The sequence below is a fragment of the Euprymna scolopes genome, chromosome 9, assembly GCF_053919585.1.
Source record: "Euprymna scolopes isolate OS-2025 chromosome 9, ASM5391958v1, whole genome shotgun sequence".
In the NCBI taxonomy this organism is placed as follows: domain Eukaryota; kingdom Metazoa; phylum Mollusca; class Cephalopoda; order Sepiida; family Sepiolidae; genus Euprymna; species Euprymna scolopes.
The window spans coordinates 140,520,741-140,539,021 of record NC_136490.1 but is presented as its reverse complement, the minus strand read 5'-3'; the positions used below and the strand labels follow the sequence as shown (position 1 = coordinate 140,539,021).

The window sequence follows — 18,281 nt, the reverse complement described above, 5'->3', positions numbered from 1 at the left end:
AAAATAACGATACATCAGAGACAAACTCGCAACATCTTTTCTGTGAGATAGAGGTTGCAAGGAAGAGAAAAGGACATCTCCTACGAGGCTACGAAGTCTATTTTGAACTCTATCAAGGCAGGACAAGTCCTTTCTAGCAGCTCCTGCCCAGATGTGGCAACAGTATTCCATCCTTGGACGTACCTGACTCTTATATAGATAGAGAATTGCATCAGCAGTGAGATATCTACTGGATCGATAGAAAGATCCCACCATTTTTCCAGCGGCCTTGGCAACAGATTTGATGTACGTGTTCCATTTAAGATCAGGAGTAATGGTCAAGCCCAGAAGCTTGTCAAAACTTGAGGCCTCCTGAAGACGAGAGCCATTCATTTCAATTGATGCCAGATGGGGATCAGAATGTTGATGATGTAAAGAGAGAAGCTTGATTTTAGATGCATTAAAAGTAACCAGCCACTCCTTTCCCCATTGTACTACATGCTCAAGATCAGAGGAGAGAGAATTGGAGAGAACTTGGTCGTTTACTGTCTTAGATGTTCTACCATCTGAAAGTATCCTGTACCTCTATAAGGCCACCATTCGCCCATGTATGGAGTACTGTTGTCACATTTGGGCTGGTGCATCTGCTGCTTGTCTCTCACTCCTGGACAGGGTTCAAAAGAGAGTCGCTAACCTGATAGGTCCTGAACTGTCATCTAGGCTTCAGCCTCTGTCCCATCGACGAAATGTTGCATCTCTCTGCCTGTTCTACAAATACTTTAATGATGAATGCTCTGACGAACTACAAACACTTGTACCTCCTCGACATGACTACCCCCCGACAAGCAACTAAGTCCCACCCCTTTACAGTAGAGATCTCTAGGTGTAAAAAAGCCTTTTACTACAATAGTTTCTTCCCCAGAACTGCAAGTTTTTGGAATTCCCTTCCGGAATTCTGCTTTCTCAACTGTACTGATATGCAGAAGTTCAAGTGTAATGTGAACAAACATCTTGCTACTCAACTCCCTTCATAATGCCCTGCAAATTGTCCCTGATAGTAGCCCCGTACTTCAAAGTGGCACTGTGCCTTGTTTGGGGTGAAAATTGATTAAAAAAAAAAATTACAAAATCGACAATCTCATTAACCCCTATTATAACCCTAACACCCTCTCTTGTCCGAGGGCCGGGCCGCATCCGTCGCTATCCTGGTTCACGGGAGCATACTTGTGATGTACTTCTGGCTGTGTTCGTCGCTCCCAGCTCACAGGACCATAGATGCAGCCCAGCAGAGCTACATTCTTACTTGTCTAGTGGTGGGCTCCTTAAGGGTGACCAAACTCTCACTGGTCACTGGAAAATATCTTTCTGCTGCTCAGGGCATGCGAAATGTGCATGACCCTAAGTCCGTGTGGCAACATTGTCGATTTTGGCCGTCACTCTGGCTTCGTGCTGGATCCAGTCTATTTCTTTCATCATCTGGTGTCAGGGCATACCTGAAATAAGCTGTATCTTCATTTAGGCCGGCAATCGAGAAAGAAAGAAAAACTCTGGTTCATTTTCGTAAAAACCAACAAAATAATTATTCATAAATCGTTCTACACTTGTTTAAAGTTGAGTTCTTTGATCCGAGCTTCATGATGCAGGTTGCATAACTTAAGTTCCTCTAATTAATTTCCCAGCTAAGAACAAGAGCCTTTCAACTTAGCTCCTATGAGGGTTTCGCCCCGCCCCTTGCCCCAGGCAGGGTGAGAGCGATGTGGACGCCTCGATGCCAGCCAGTAAAAAGGACCCTAACTCTAAAAAGCCAATCGTTTTTATAAAACTGGCTTCTTCTCTCCTCAGTTCCCACCTCAAGCTGTCACTAAGATCTGAATTCTCTTCCTATTGCTCGCAGGTGTTTAAAACCAACCCTTCCGTTGTTGATAGATGTATAACAGCCGTGATATAGGAACAATTCTCGTTTGTCTTTCTCTTAAAAACCCCACCCTGGCACTGATGTGATAAGCGATAACTATTTATTTCCATGAGTGATTTGTCATCTGAGTCAAACATTTTTGGCTGGCAACCTTTTTCCTTTTTCTTGACCCTAAACTTCCTATAGATGTCGGCCAGTGAGACCGCATCCCCCCACGTACCTTTCAACAGAACATTGTTTCGTTAATAATTTGAATTGTTGTTCTAACCTAAACCAGAAAACGACCCTGTATTGTTTTTTTCTGCCAACTCAAGAATCTCATTATCCTATTTATTTATTTTTTTTCCCCCCATTGAAATATTTTATTTCTTCTGAACATTTTTGCCTCTTCTTGTCGCTACATAAGTACAAAATGAAAATTAAAACCGCTTAGGAACAACTCTCATTGAAATATTTACTATTTCTTCTCTGGTGGACAGGAATCTCATAAACATCTGTTTTTCCTTGACCAAATGTCAGCATGACACCCCCCCCCCCCGCAACCATACCTCATCCTCTCCCATCTTCTCTTCCTCTACTTGAAAAGCAAGATCATCTGGTGTCGCCAGGGATCTCGTCATACTATCCTCTAACCATGATAAGCATTAATATATTAAAAAAAAAAAAAACATAATTGTACTAAGATTTCAATCTTCAAGAACAACTGTGGTTCCTGCCAGAATTTCCCTTATATTAAAGGAAAATAAATAAAAATCTGTATGTAGCTGTGATAAAATGAAAATATCATTCCAAAAAATTGATCAAGTAGTTTTATTTTTAAATAAGAAATTCAAATTTTATGAATAGAGGGCATGTGACTGTTTCACCTACCATTTAAAAAAAAAAAAAACTAAAAAAAAAAACTCAAAACAAGGGAGGTAATTCAACGCTAATTCTTACTAGATTGATGTTGTAATGCCTACGAATTGCCATTAATCGTTTAAAAAGGATTTTATATAAAAAAATTATTTGATCAATTTACATGATTTGGGGGGGGGTATTTTTGTTTTGTCATACAATTTTTCTGCTGTGTTTGCAAGCAACCCGCAGTAACACTGCTGAAAGGTACTTCAAAAGAACTAGTAGTCTCGAACCACTTCATATTAAGTACAGAGAAGGAGGAGGGCAAAAGTTTGAAAAAAAAAGCACCCATGTGATAAATAATGGTGGCCTGTGATTAGTTGTTTTATTAAGCCAGACTCATTTTATATTCTATATTTACGAGATAAATAAAAGACTTTTGAAGAAAAATAGTTAATAATTTCAATATATTTATTTCTTAAAATAAATTTTTTTTTTTTTTTTAATTCATGTTTCCTTAACTAGAGCATCTTTGAGTATTTTTCTGTGTACAGGTGGTATGAAAGTCCTGCTTAATTTATCCATAATTTCATTGACAGGCAAAGTTGCATCAGCATTATCAGTGCTGCAATGAAACACCCAATCAACCAATTTAGTCACACAAGCATCATCCAAGTGATGACCCGTTTTCTGAAGGGTTTTCTTTAACTCGGTTGAACTCATTGGACTGAAAGAAAAAAAAAGTTATTACATTTTTACTCAAAGTGTCATGAAAATAAAACTTAAATCTATTTAAATAAAACAGTAGATGTATGCCTGTCTGTGTGTAAATATGTGATACTATAAAGTGGGCCTTAGGTGGACTTGAGTCACTAAGTGCTGAGAGGGGGGGGCAATAGACAAAGGAACATGAAACAATAGATAGAAAGTAACAAACAATGAATCTCTAGGTATTTTTAGATCGAGCTTTTTAGAGTTGACATGACAATAGAAACCTACAGATAAAACAGGGGAGGGCAGCTTCCAGTAGTCGGGGTGGGTGGGGGCGACCTCATATACCAACCTAGAGGAGACAAGTTAGTTGACAACTAGATGCCCGTCGCGGCGGTGGAAGTTGGACAGTTTTAGAGTTGACTGTGAAACAGAAATAGAGACGATCGATAGAACAGGGCGAAGACACACACACACACACCCACACACACACACACACACACACACACACACACACACACACACACAAGTCCAACAGTCAATTATATGTGAACATTAGCGTTTGTGTTTTTCCTTTTTTTGTTCCACGATTTATTATATTTGTACTTTTGTGAAACCGTGTGTGTTCCCATCGACAGTCGCCAGCGAGAAAATCACTATCCGTCCATAAGAGGAATAGTCGAACGAAAAATCCACAATACACGATGTTGGGAGTCGGCGATCTGTTGGGGCCGCGCACATCTGGTCATAAATATGTAACCACTAAACTCTTAAACTATTGGTCAGATAAACACTGAAATTAACAGGAAACAGTAATTATACACCAATGATGGTTTATAATGAGTAAAATATTTGGATAGATAACGCGTATAGAAATGGCAAGTTGAAATACAAAATGTTCATTTCAACTTGTTGACTTTTCTATTAGTTTGCACATGCATAAATTAACCATAGCTAAAATTGGTGTTTAATTTTATAACTTTTTTTTATCCATCTGCTGAGTTAGCTCAAACGATACTGGACATGACTGGAGTGCATGACTTTTGGTTTCAATTCTAGCTGATGGCACCAAAGTCATTTTTTTTAAACTTTTGAAATCAGCACTATATATATATATATATATATATATATATATATATATATATATATATATATATATATATATATATATATATATACATACACAGGGTGAGCCAAAAGTAGGTGGACAGTAAAAAAAAAATTATTTAGAGATCACATATATGTACAACTATATGTAATAAGACAATTATATTAATGACAATTGAATGTTATTTATCAATGCAAATGCTTAAACTGTTTTCCTTCTTGATTTAGCTTTGAAGTCTGCCTCTTACGCTTCGGCTTTTGGCTCATCTTGTATATAAATATGAATACTGTATATTTCGGCATATTAGATAACTCTTAAAGTTAAAAATCATCTTTAAAAACCAATATTTCATAAGATACTGGGTGTTGCAATCTCTAGCCTAGGTTAAACAAACATGGTTTTGTGATTTAGCAGTCGTCTTATACAACCGATATATGATAAATTTATGAAAATTTGCTCCAATTTTGTACCTCGTCTTATCTGACAGTCGCCTTATACGCCGAAATATACGGCATATAAATATTCAATAGCGAATTGGCTCTGTAATAATAAATATGAAATCTGCATGAATTAAAATATATTTAAGTGTATTTTACGATTGGCACGGTTTTGTGCCCTCCTCCCACTAGGTGTCTAATAAAACCATTACTAAAACCATTAATATGCACAAATAAAGTTAAAATCCCGAATTCATTGGTTTTATAAAGCTGTAACAATACTATCAGATTGAAAAGGATTAATGCCAAACTGGAATATTTTTCTGAAAAAAATTGGAAAAGTATGTTGCTCATGTGATGGGGAGGGGGCTGGAAAATCTTCTTCCATCCTTCTCTCAGTCGAGGTAACGGTAAGAAAATAAATGAAAAGTAAAAAAGGAGAGTGTCACAGATTTCTGCCACCTGCTCTGGTGGCAGTAAGAGTTAAAAAAATAAATTAAAAATAAAGGCGGATCCCGACACATTGGAAAATTGTAAATTAATTTCTATTGGTTAAAAGACAAAGTTATGCTCGTTTATGCTCGATAAGTATAATAAGCTTCAAAGACTGTTCTGTTTGCCCACCAAATCCACGTCGTTAAGAGACAAACCCTGGACTTGAAGTTAAAATTAACTAGAACTTGATAATCGAGCTAGTTCAAACACTTTTAGTAGTAAGTGCATTTAGAAGTTGTTTTTTGTTGTTTTTTTTCTACACAAACACAACATTGTAACTCAGATAATTATTTTTATACCAAAAAAACAAACAAAAAAAAAACAACAACATTCGAATTGTTGTTTATTTTTCGTATTTAAAGATGATATATTCAGTAACACAACAATGATGACCAACGTCGGACGATTGACATCTTGATCTTTGACAACATTGGGAGAGTAGTAATTTGATGGACCTGAACCTTTTGACATCTGCGGTTTTCATTAGAGCAGCAACTTTTTTTACGAGCATGTACCAAGTGACCAACTGGAACCCAGAAACAGCCAACATAACTTTAATCAGTTGACTATAAGGTCAAGCACGCTCACCAGAACAACTACCAGATGACAGAAGACAACAGAAGTAGCAGACAGTCAAAGAAGAAGAGGTAAGTCTCTTCTTGGTTCATTTTGTTTTTGCTTAGTTTTGTGCTCTGCGGTTTTATTTTAAATTCAACTTTAAACAGAGTTGAGGACAGTTATGACGTAGGTTAATAATTTAAAACAAGCCAAGCATGCAGGGTTTCCCTCCACAAGTGAAAAAAAAAAAAAAAATCCAAGGCGTGGTTATTGAGAAAAGTGCAAACAAATAAATGGATGAACGGTTTAAGGGCAATTTTACGCCTATAATGTCCCCTATGGAAGCAACCAGAATTGTACTGGAAAATCCGTTCTAGCAAAAATTTACTTTTATCATGACTAATGTTTGTGCAAAATTTTTTTTAATCCAAGGCATGGTTATTAAGAAAAGTACGAACAAATGAACAGGTGTGAATTACTAGGTCCAGTCCGTCCTTTGTCAAGGGACCAAAACAAAAAAATAAACAAAGAAAGAAAAATAGTGTACTCCCAAGATAAGCACGGTATAACTTTGGGAATACCTCAGACAATATGGATATGTGCGGTGCAGCATATTTTGCTAGTGCATGTGGATGTCGGATGTTGCAACGATAGATGCTTGGCCAAGAACTGACAATATCTCTGGTTAGAGTCAGACATTATCTTTGTTTAAAAAAGTAAGTGCCTCATTTCAAGAAAGGGTCCTGCTGGGACCGGCTTCGTGAAATAAACAATGTCTAGATACCAGTTGGATTTTATCTTCAGAGAATGTTTTCTCTGGGCAACTGGACAATGACTGCCAACAAAGGGCCACAACCAGCTACGAGTAAAGAGATCCCAGGAAAATAGAAAGAGAGGTGGTTATAACAAGCCCCTCAGTCCCATCCTTACGGAAAAGGAAAAGTAAGAGTTGAATGTTTGAGGGGCAGTTGATTCTTAGAAGAACTATGAGGCAGTTCGAGTGAGTTTGCTTCTCCAACCAGTTGGGTCTCATTGGGGATCTCAGCCAAGAGACTCAGGTGCTTGTTAAGATAGAGTTGACAGATCAATTTTTTTTTTAAATATGTGGATTTAAACAAAAACAACAATACCTACTTAATTGCCATGTCGAAAATAGTAATATATCCAAAAATTACGAAAATTTATTAAGTGGAAAATTATTTATAGTTAAAAGTAATTTTTACAGAAAATTAGGGAGGGGGGATTGCATTTTCCCTAGATGTAAACACCTTGGAAATTGCGAATATAGGGAACAAACTTATCTCCCTTTTCGACACTTTAATGGTGGATTTTTTTTTAAGACCATAACGATGGACTTTATTTTTTTTTACTAAAAACGCATTAGCAGTTGTTCTACTCAATGAATTTTCGTAATTTTTAGATATATTAATATTTTCGACATGGTATCAAGTAAATACTGTTATTTTTGCTTAAAACCACATTTTTAAAACATCGACCTGTCAACTCTATCTTAACAAGTACTGAGACTTAGTAATGCGTGGCGGCCGAGCAGCTGATGAAGCTACTTACCCAAAATAATAAACATTTTTGATTTTTACAACAGAATCACCACTTATTTAGGTCTGAAAGCTACTCGAGGATAAGGATCAATGAGTGTACGGTGATCACTGAGCGTAGTAATTGTTAGAGGTGGAAATTTGGTATAATTTGATTATTTAAGGAGACAGCTCAAGAAAAACTTGTTTGCATTGAACTTGAAGACGACCATATTGTAGTCAGCTGGAAAGCAGGTCAGCAGAACAGGGTTCCACAGGCAGGCAATTCTAGGAAAGAAGCTATGTTCATGGAGTTTGTATTAAATTTAGGCATGGACAGCATGGGGAAAAATTGTTGATATTGGTTGTAGTTAGACGAGTGTTTTTTTGTTTAAAGTTTAGCAGGGGGGGGGGGAATCATAGATTGAAGCTCAGATGACCATTTGAGAGTTCTTTGTTGCAGTGTAGGATTGATCGACAGGCGATCTTAGCCCAGAACATGTGGGAGACGATCACAGCAGATGAGTTATCAAATTTACCGAATTTTCATTACTAATGATTACTATATTGTCCAATTTCTACTGTACACTCTTTAACCCTTATCCTTGAGTGGCCTCTTGGCCTTGATAATGTGGTGATGCCTGTGTAAAAAAAAAAAAAAAAAGATGAGTGCACACAGTGCATCATCACATGGAGAAATAAGGCCGAGATAAAACTTTAGCCCATCCTTATATGGTCAGTATTTAATGCAATTTGATGATCGACTTATTTACTTGTTTCTAATATTCAAGGGATTTTCTAAAAGTAATGCCTCTTATTTTTATTCCGTCTGAATTGATTATAGGAGATTGCAAATTGCATTGTCATGATGACCGAACTTATGCATTCAAAACCTGAAAGTTTTATCTCTCTGTTGCAGATATTGACGGTGTGAGACTCTAAGAAAGCAACCCCTGTCATGGACGTGCGTCAGAAGCAGATATGCATCATTGAATTCCTCCATGCAGAAAAAATTGAACTAATCAACATTCTCGGTGTCTCTTGAATGTTTACGAAGTCGATGCAGTTAATGCCAGCACAGTAAGGAGATGAGTTCGTTGATTTCACAGTGGCGGCAGATATGTGAGTGACAAGGTGCGCACCGGACTTTTACAACCAAAGGCATCGTTCATCGCTGACAAAAGTGCATGGTAGTGAGTATGTAGAAAAATAAACTCTGGAGCACAAAAGGTCACTCATGGGTATTTGAGAATCTTACCTGCTATCTCCAGTTTGACGTAACTTGTTTATGAAATCTGTTTGTACTTTCTGCTGCCAATCTCGAAGCATTGTTAAGAAACCTTCTTCATTATCCTAGAAAAGGCAACAAAAAAAAAAAGAAAAGATGAAATATATTAAGAACTTGGTATTGAAATATTTTGTACCCTCCATTTAAAATAATGGGGATGTGGGAGATTATGCTTCACCAGTGTTTGCGTTAATATTCATATTCACATGAAATAATATCTAAATCTGTGAAGTTAAAAAAAAGAAATAAAGAAAAACGTCTCAAGCTGGAAAGTTTTAAAACAAAAAAGAAAATAATCATATCAATCAGTATAAAAAGAAGGGAAGAAAAATAAAAGTCTAATTACAGAAATAGTGAAAGATTTATTTCCATATTCATTTAAGATAGCGGAGTAGGATTTTCTGTTTGATTTAAGTTGATATGAACTAGGTACACCAAGGTTTTCAGTTGGTATCATTGCGGAGAATTCTAGTACATATTTGAGAAGCCTTAAACCTTGTATTACATTTTCACTTACGTGTGTAAACATGTGATGTGTAGCATGTTTTGCGAGTGTGTGTAGATATCGGATGTTGCTTGGCTAGAGGAAGAGGTGGGATGCAGAGAGTTGAAAATATCTTTGGCCAGAGTCAAACCACCCAAGAGATATTCTCTTTGTTTGAAAAAGTAAGTGGCTCATTTAATGGAAAAATCATGCTGGGATCGACCTTTGTCGGAAAAATAATATTCTTAGATGGGCTCTGGATAAAACCCCTATGAATAGAGACAGTCTTAGACTGCCTTCAGCAGATGTCTGAAGCAGCCAACCTCAAAGCAAATGAATACTGACTTTGATAACAAAGAGTCAGAATTAGTCAAGGATGAAGAGATCCCAAGTGAATAGAAGGGAGACTGTCTTAGCCAGCACCCCTCCCTCCAGAAGAGTAGGAGGAAGAGTGGGAGTTAAACGTTTGAAGCAGTGGTAAGCTGCCAGGCAGTAGTCTTTCAGAACAGAGAGTTTGTTGTGTTGAGTTGGACTGTTGTTTTTCAGTTGACCGAGATAGAAAAGAAACTCATTCTGCAAGTCAGTAATGAACCTTATGTTTTGCTAATGCATGTGAGTGGCAGACATTGCAGTAATAGATGCTTATCCAAAGAAAGAGGAGGTGTTGCAGAGAGCTGAAAATATCTCTGGCCAGAGCCAGACCACCCAAGAGATATTCTCTTTGTTTGAAAAAGTAAGTGGCTCATTTAATGGGAAACTCATGCTAGGTTTGGTTTTGTGAGAAAAACAATGTCTGGAGACCAGTTGGACTTTATCTTCAGTGAATGCTTACTCTGGATGGCTGACCAATAAAAAGCCAGAGTCAGGCAGGTGTAAAGAAACCCTTAAGGTGAGTGTTGGAGTTGAATATTGGAGAGCAGGTAGTTGGGCCGGGTTCTCCAGGTAGGTGGCTCTCAGAAAAGTTGACTGTAATGGGATTTTAGTGTGTCTGGTTGAGCAAAGATTAAATGCTACAAGTCTGTCATTCACCTAAAAAAAAAAAAAAAAAAATGAAACATTATTTGTTTATAAATAGAGCTTCAAGTTAGTATGAGGACTCTTTATTGCAGTGCTGACTGGACGGACAGACGGCCTTAGCCTGGAACAATGTGTGAGATGATCATATGATACATGGTCGCACATGTGTATAGACCTTCATACACCCGGCAGAACATTAAATTCGGGATCGTTTGCTGACAAAACCACTCAGACACTAATATTAATTTATAAAGAAAAGAGAAAAATAGTCTCACTATACCTAACTACATTGTGCACCCCCTCCTTTCCCTTGAGGATGGTATCTTAAACACGTTTCCTCTGCTTGAAGTCTTGCCAGGAAATTTGCTATCCAGAAGTAACACGGTTTTGTCAACTTACATTCTGGGGTCACCTCTGATCCTTAGGTATCACTCAAAATTTTCAATTCAAACAATTCCAATTGTCTGTTGTTGTATTTCTGTATGTATAAAAACAGGTCACCTGGCATTGCCTGATCGAAAAATAAGCTTAAATATGACATTTTAATTTATGCAGATTTCTTTTTTTATTATTATAGAGCCAATATTCTATTGATTATTATATTGTACCTAATACGTAGTAGTGATTTCAAATTAAAAAAAAAATATGACTTGAGAGCTATCAGCTAAAATCGAAACCAAAACATTTAGCTATTCAGCCTTATATGCATACAAAACTTAAAAAAATAACCTTGTTAAAGATATAACTATATTTGCACATGCGTAGAAATAATGTTTAGTTGACTTAGGCCTGCCAAGTTTCAGATTTTTCAATTTTTACCCCAAAGTAATTATTTTTACTGGCTAAAAGCAAAATCGAATTTGTTCCACAGGTGCAAATTTCCTATATATCAAGTTTCAAGTCTGTAGACCAAAAATTGACAGAGTAGTTTGGTATACACAGAGAAACAGACAGACAAGGTCACTTGTATATATATTTAATTATTTAGGGAGGCACAAAACTTTATTATAGCTATTAAAAAAGTAAGACTGAGTGTTTTATATCCATGGTAAAAAGAAGAACGGAGGGAAAACATTCGATGGAGATTAAAAAAAAAAGCTGAATCGAGTTTTTTTTTTGCAGAGGGAAATGAATTTAAATGGAGGAACGCCTAAAATAAAATCAAACTATCGGAGAGAAAAAAAAAATGGGGGAACGACTAGAATAAATCTATCGTTATGATAATTATACACTGGAGAGGAAACACCTTAGAGATTAATCACGTTCAGACCCAAAAGACAATCCCTTTGCTTACAGAGAGAAGGTCTCTTTAAATGATTGTGAATAGTCTCCAAGACCTTCAGATGAAATAATGAGTGAGCGAAAATGAGTCACTGCTGAAATTCATTGCACATCGTGGGTTTTAAGCAAATAGTCCGTTATAGCAGAACCATACGTATTACTCAAAATGTCCATTGGTCGGTAGATTCCATTCCTGATTTTGCTGGATGCATGTTGTTGGACGTGACCATCTAACCTAAGGGTCGTTCTGTCAACATAGTTGACACTGCAATTACATTTAAATTGATAAATGCCATTATTCATATGATGGGGGTGCAGAACGTCCTTTTGAGAGGATAGCAATAATAATAATCTGCTCTGAGCAGTCAACTCAAAACTGTCTCCTAAATTTAATGACTTGAAAACGAAAATGCTAAGAGTTTTGCCTTAGTCTTTGTTTCAGAGTGTCACCGATAAGCAGAAATGACTTGCCTTCTTGGCCACTCTCACGACGATTCGAAAACTGACCACTGACCGTGAGGTGTCTTACTGTCTCAAGAATTCAAAAGAACTCAGCTGTTCCCCATCATCTTTACATTAATCTAACTTCCTATACTTTAGTTCTGATAAAGAACTATTTCCTCTCATTGTCATAGCTTTTTTTATTAATCACTTCCTAACACTCTGGGAAGGGAGTCCATAATATTACAGTAATACAAAATTCAAATAATAGAGGAGAGGAAGACAACCAATGAGATGGGTCGATGAGATAAGGGTTGAGGCAGGCACGTCACTCCTGATAGAAAGATAATTTTGATAAGTGGTAAAATTTTGTTTTCAAGTGCATGGCGAAGCTCTCCAGAGTATGCAAATAATTCAAGAAGTAATAGTCTTTCAAAGTGTGTGATCTGAGTATTAAAGAGAAATTGCTAGAATTATGAAGGTGTACCTTACCTGAATAAACAGCTCTTTGTATTTTATGTTATCCTTGGTTTGCATTTGTTGCACGGCAGCCGTTAACAGACAACGTGTTGCGTCTGGGTTTTTAATGCAGAAAAAATTATTGAGTTCTTGGCTGAATTCTTCTTGCGTCAAGAAACCATCATCAGGGGTTTTATCAATCGGCGTTCTTGTTTCGGTTCCCCTCCTTCTTTTTTCGCCAGCCAATAATGATTGATACAAGTCTGAGACTAATTTTTGCCTCCCGTGATATATACTTTCGCCAGCCTGTTTAGACAAAGACAATAAAAAGAATAGTTTCTCAAAATGTTAAAAGACATATTCGAAAAAAAATAAATTAATAAAAATATTGGCTTGAAGCTGTTTCGATAAACCTGATATCTCTGTTGGCTTATATTTAATTGTGACGGTTCTGAATTTTTGAGATGAGGGTTGCTTATTCATATTATTTGTATTCTTCAGACTACTGTTTTCATCTTGAGTGCTACTTTCAAACCGTTTTGGTTGATATAACTTTCTGTTGAATTTGGGGATCTTTCTCTTGAACTTGGGGATCTGCATAAAAATAAACCATTTGAAGAACAGGGGGGTTTGTTTTGAGGAAGGCAAACTGTACACAAGCTATGTTGAGGCATGACGTATTATTTGAACCTGAGAGAAAACACTGAAGTTAAGTTGGTGCGAATTACGGTTTTACTGAAAAGGAGTGCTGTCAATTTTTATTTGGATCCCCAAAAATTCAGATATTTCAGATTTACATTAAATTTGATCTTTCGCCATCAAACACCAATTTAGCATGATTCCCCAAATTTCAAGCCTTAAATTTTAGACATTTTCTAGAATTAAAATTATGAGCCTTGCATTTTAATTTAGTTTTTTTATACAATGAGAATAAAAATTTCATTAAAATTTGGATAACTTCCATTTTTTTGTGAAATTAAAAAAATAAGTATTAAACACCAATTGATAATTATTCCTTAAATGTCAGTTTCTTGGAAACTTTATGAGGCATGTACTTATAAGCACAACCTCCCATTTGAAAATTCAAATATTTCAGATTTGCATTAAATTTTATCTATAGTCATTAGACATCAATTAAGCAAGATCGCCTTAATTTCAATTTCTCCTTAAGACTCCTTAAATTTTATACATTTTTCACGAATAAACATCATGTAATAAATGTCGATCAAAATTTGAATAAGGATTCTAGACATGAGGTTTAATATCAATATATCTTGATTTTAATCTTCGTAAGAAGATATAAAAGTGATGCAAGACTATTCTAGTTATTTAGAAAAGTAAAATTTGCGAATTCTTCAGATAATTTAAAAGAAAAAATTAAAAAGAAATGATTATTTACTCGAGTTGAAAAATGTTGAGAGTTCAAAGGGAAGAAAATATCGCCTTACTTGTCCATCGATAATATCCATAAACAGCTTAAACTTGTCAGAGGTGTGTATCAGTTTATTACAGGCTGCACTAAAAGTGTATGCCCACTTGACTCTTTCATCTGAATTTGGAAATTTTTCATGCAGGTAGTCGTCTAAAAAATCTGCCAACGGTTTAGGATTCTACAAAAGTAAAAAAAAAATAAAATAAAAAATAAAACATTTTTTATTTCAATTTTGTTTTTATCATTTTGTTCTAGCTGAGGATGGAGCATCCTATCGAATGCCAGACATTCACCCACTATCCTATACATCCCAACTGAGAGATCTTTTTAGAGTTCTAACTGTTTCTTTAAGTGCAATTGTTTGACTGTCTAAATACATTAAAAAAGGGCCAGAGACTAGATGATGTTACATTTGTGATCCCACAGTTGGAGATTGCATTTCACTGGTAATTCGTCATGACTGTGGGAGCTAACGGTTACATTATATTTTACACCAAGCTGTTTTTCAGCCATCTGTGCACTTTCTGTTGAACTCGGGAATTTGCATAGAATTTTGAACTAAATTCTATATTTAATCCGCAGGGGTAGCATGCTCTCATTCTATCAGCCATGACTGGGTAGAAGTCTTAAGTAATTTGCAATTGTATTCTTAGTGTCACCTGCTCTGAGGATTGACCCATTATCTCCCAGAAAAGTGTTACTTTACAACTGAATTTTACCAAGTATTTTTATCCACTATGCCAGGGGTGATAAGGAATTGTTTGATTTGAGACAATTCCTATCCGCAAATGTTCAGCTGATTTTGATCATTTTTTTTTTTGCGCTAGACTTTCATTGCTTTTGCTTTTGGAATTTATGGACCACGTCCTATCTGCTTATCCTTCAGCTTATATTCATGTCTGTGTAGACTTTAATGTTCACAATGTGGAATGGTTAACTCATTCAAACAAGACAGATGATGAGGGGAGGTTCTGTCATGATTTCTCCATTGCTTATGACCTCACTCAGATTGTTCACGAACGCACCCTTGTGCCCGATACTGATGGCCAGTATGCAAGTCTCCTAGACCTTTTTCTCACAACTTTCCCTGAACTGTGTTCAGCTTCCGTTCTGTCTCCACTTGGATCTTCTGACCACTCTGTTGTATCAATTAAGATAAAAATGAAATGTAATAAATCCTCAGATGTATCTCTCCATCGTACAGTATATCGATACTCTATGGCTGACTGGGATAGCTTCCGTACATTTATATCAGATCTATCTCTGTGTTCCATGTTTAAAAAGGATGTGTCTTCTATAGTATCAGACCTTATGGAATGATTAATTGTAGGTATAGACTGTTTCATACCCTCGAAAAAGTTTCAGCAAAAACCTAATAACCAGCCATAGTTCTCTCCAGAATGTGCTGCTGCCGTTGCGCACAGAAATCACCTTTTCCATTGCTTCCAGCATAATAGATGTACTAAGACTAAAGCCGCTTTTAGGACTGCCAGCAACTACTGTAAAAAAGTAATAAAGAATGCAAGAGAACTATATGCTCAGTCCGTGAAGTCCAAACTAGCTGAGCAGCGGCTTGGTTCCCACCAGTTTTGGCAAATAGCAAACAGAATCCTGAACAGAAGCGTGTGCTCTATCCCAACTATTATCAATGGACCTGAGGTAATTTTGTCAGCATCAAACAAAGCCAAACTCTTTGCCAAGAACTTTGCAGCTAATTCTACCCTTTGCGACCAAGGCCGCCAACCCCCAATATTTCCTCCTGTATCAGAAAACACGCTATGTGATATACAAATATCTGTACGTGATGTTGCCAAGATAATTAAAAACGTTGATTCCAGTAAAGAAACCGGCCCTGACGGTAGTCCAATTATAGTATTCAAAAAAACTTCAACCTGAACTAGCGCCCATACTTACTAAACTGTTTAAACGTTGTCTTAAGGAGAATTGCTTCCCATCACCCTGGAAAATCTCATCAGTATGCCCTGTATTTAAGAATTCAGGTGATCGCTCATCTCCCTCTCAGTACAGGCCAATAAGTCTCCTGTGCATCATGAGTAAGTCACTGGAATCTGTGTTAAATAGAGAAGTAATCGATCATCTCAGCAAAAATAACATTCCTAGTGACATGCAATATGGTTTCTGTTCTGCTAGATCAACAGCAGATGTGCTTACAGTTATATCTCATAGGATTAGCGAATTTCTTGACAAAGGCTTCCTTTCTAGGACAATTGCTCTTGACATATCAAAGGCCTTTGATAGAGTATGGCATAAAGGTTTACTTCACAAGATCTCCAGCTATGGTATAGGTGGAAATGTCTTCTCAATTATTAAATCATTTCTCTCTGATAGGTTCATAAGAGTAGTGGTTGATGGGCAGAAATCAGAAGCTCACAGTATTAATACTGGAGTCCCTCAGGGGTCCATCCTGGGCCCAACTCTCTTTCTGATCTACATTAATGATCTTCCAAATCACATCTTTACATCATTCGTAGACATTGACCGTAAATGACCAAGTTTTCTCTGATTCTCCCTCCTCTGATCTTGAGCAAGTGGTACAATGGGGAAAGAGGTGGCTTGTTACTTTTAATGCATCTAAAACTAAGCTTTTATCTTTACATAATCAACATTCTGATCCCCATCTGGCATCAATTGAAATGAATGACTTTCGTCTTGGGCAGGCCTCATGTTTTGACAAGCTTGTGGGCTTGACCTTTACTCCTGATCTGAAGTGGAAAACATACATTAAATCCGTTGCCAAGGCCGCTGGAAAAATAGTGGGATCCTTCTATCGATCCAGTAGATATTTCACTGCTGATGCAATTCTCTATCTATATGTGAGCCAGGTACGTCCAGGGATGGAGTACTGTTGCCACATCTGGGCAGGAGCTGCAAGAAAGGATTTATCATACCTTGATAGAGTTCAAAATAGACTTTGTAGTCTTGTAGGAGATGTCCATTTGTCTTCCCTGCAACCTCTTTCTCACAGAAAAGATGTAGGGAGTTTGTCTCTGCTTTATCATTATTTTCATGGCAAGTGCTTGACTGGGCTTCGATCTATGGTCCCCCTCGCCAAACTTTCACAAGAAACACTCGTTAAGCTGAAAACACTATTAATAATTCCACCCACTCTTTATCTGTGCCTAAACCTAAACGTAGATTCAATGAACAAAGCTTCTTTCTTAGAACTGCACGCCTATGGAATTGTCTTCCATTTTCCTGCTTTCCAGCTGGCTACAATATGGTTGTCTTCAAGTCTAACATAAACAAGTTTTTGAGGAGCCATTCCATATAAGTTAACAAATTTACCAAATTTCCATTACTAACAAGTATTACACTGCATATCAAATTATTAATGAGTTTAAATTTTTTTTAAATATTTAAGGAACGAGTGAATAAAAATCCATGAAACTTTCAGAAACTGCTTACAAGATTATTCAGCTTCTCCAGTCATAAAATAAAAGTATTCAAAGCAGTATTAGCAAAACTATGGCAGAAGATAATATATATATCTGTTAATTTCAGTGTGTCAAGTTATTAACGAGGTTGAGAAAAAAAAAAAACACAATATATGCATAACTTGTTTCTTGAAATAATTTTCAAACATTAAATGAACTAAGAAAAATGCTTAGAACACAATAAGTTCATAGCAATTTCTACATTGACATAATTGGTAGGGGATATGCGATCCTTTTTTATGAATGACTTGTAAAAGACGTTGGTCCACAGAATTAGTCAAATTTGTGATTTTGTCAACAGTTATTCCTCACGATACCTCTTGGAGAGCATCCCACAACTCATCTTTGCTCTTAAATTGGTGTTCACTTGCATAGAAGGGTCGCTTCATGATAAAGGTTCTCAGTTGAGTTCAAATCTGGTGAATTCACGGGCCACTCCATCTTCTATAGCCCAGAGAACCCCAGTTGTTGCAAATACTCTTTGCTTTTGTTTGCTGCATGCAAGGGAGCATTATCCTGCACTTATGCAGGATAATGCTCCCTTGTACGCAGAAAACAAAAGCAAAGGGTATTTGCATAATGGTTCTTCTGAACGTCAACCTTTGTTTCTTCAACCATGGTTCAAAGTGCTCTTTCAGAAAAGCTATGTAAGCATTTGACATCATTTTTACGCCTTCTGGGACTCTCCATGGGCCAACTAAAGTACATCCAATAATCCCTGCCCAAATCATTATCCCACCACCCACCTTGTTGGCGTCTTAATCGCTGATGACGATGTCGTCCATCTAGGACCCATCCCTTGCTCCAGCCATCTGGGCCATCAAGAGTGGCACGCACTTCATCCGT

At 36.8% G+C, this 18,281-nt stretch overlaps 1 protein-coding gene across 1 annotated transcript in view; it reads right to left on the bottom strand.

Moving 5' to 3' along the window:
• Positions 1-3,187: 3,187 nt before the first annotated feature.
• Positions 3,188-18,281, bottom strand: part of LOC145284878 (translin-associated factor X-interacting protein 1-like) — an 84,043-nt gene continuing 68,949 nt past the window's right edge. The window contains exons 12-15 of the mRNA XM_080133907.1: positions 13,997-14,158; positions 12,582-12,854; positions 8,837-8,931; positions 3,188-3,461 (exon numbers count right to left, since the gene is read on the bottom strand). Of these exons, the coding sequence (XP_079990033.1) occupies positions 3,242-3,461; positions 8,837-8,931; positions 12,582-12,854; positions 13,997-14,158 (750 nt within the window). The 3' untranslated portion in view covers positions 3,188-3,241. The remainder of the gene's footprint in view (positions 3,462-8,836; positions 8,932-12,581; positions 12,855-13,996; positions 14,159-18,281) is intronic.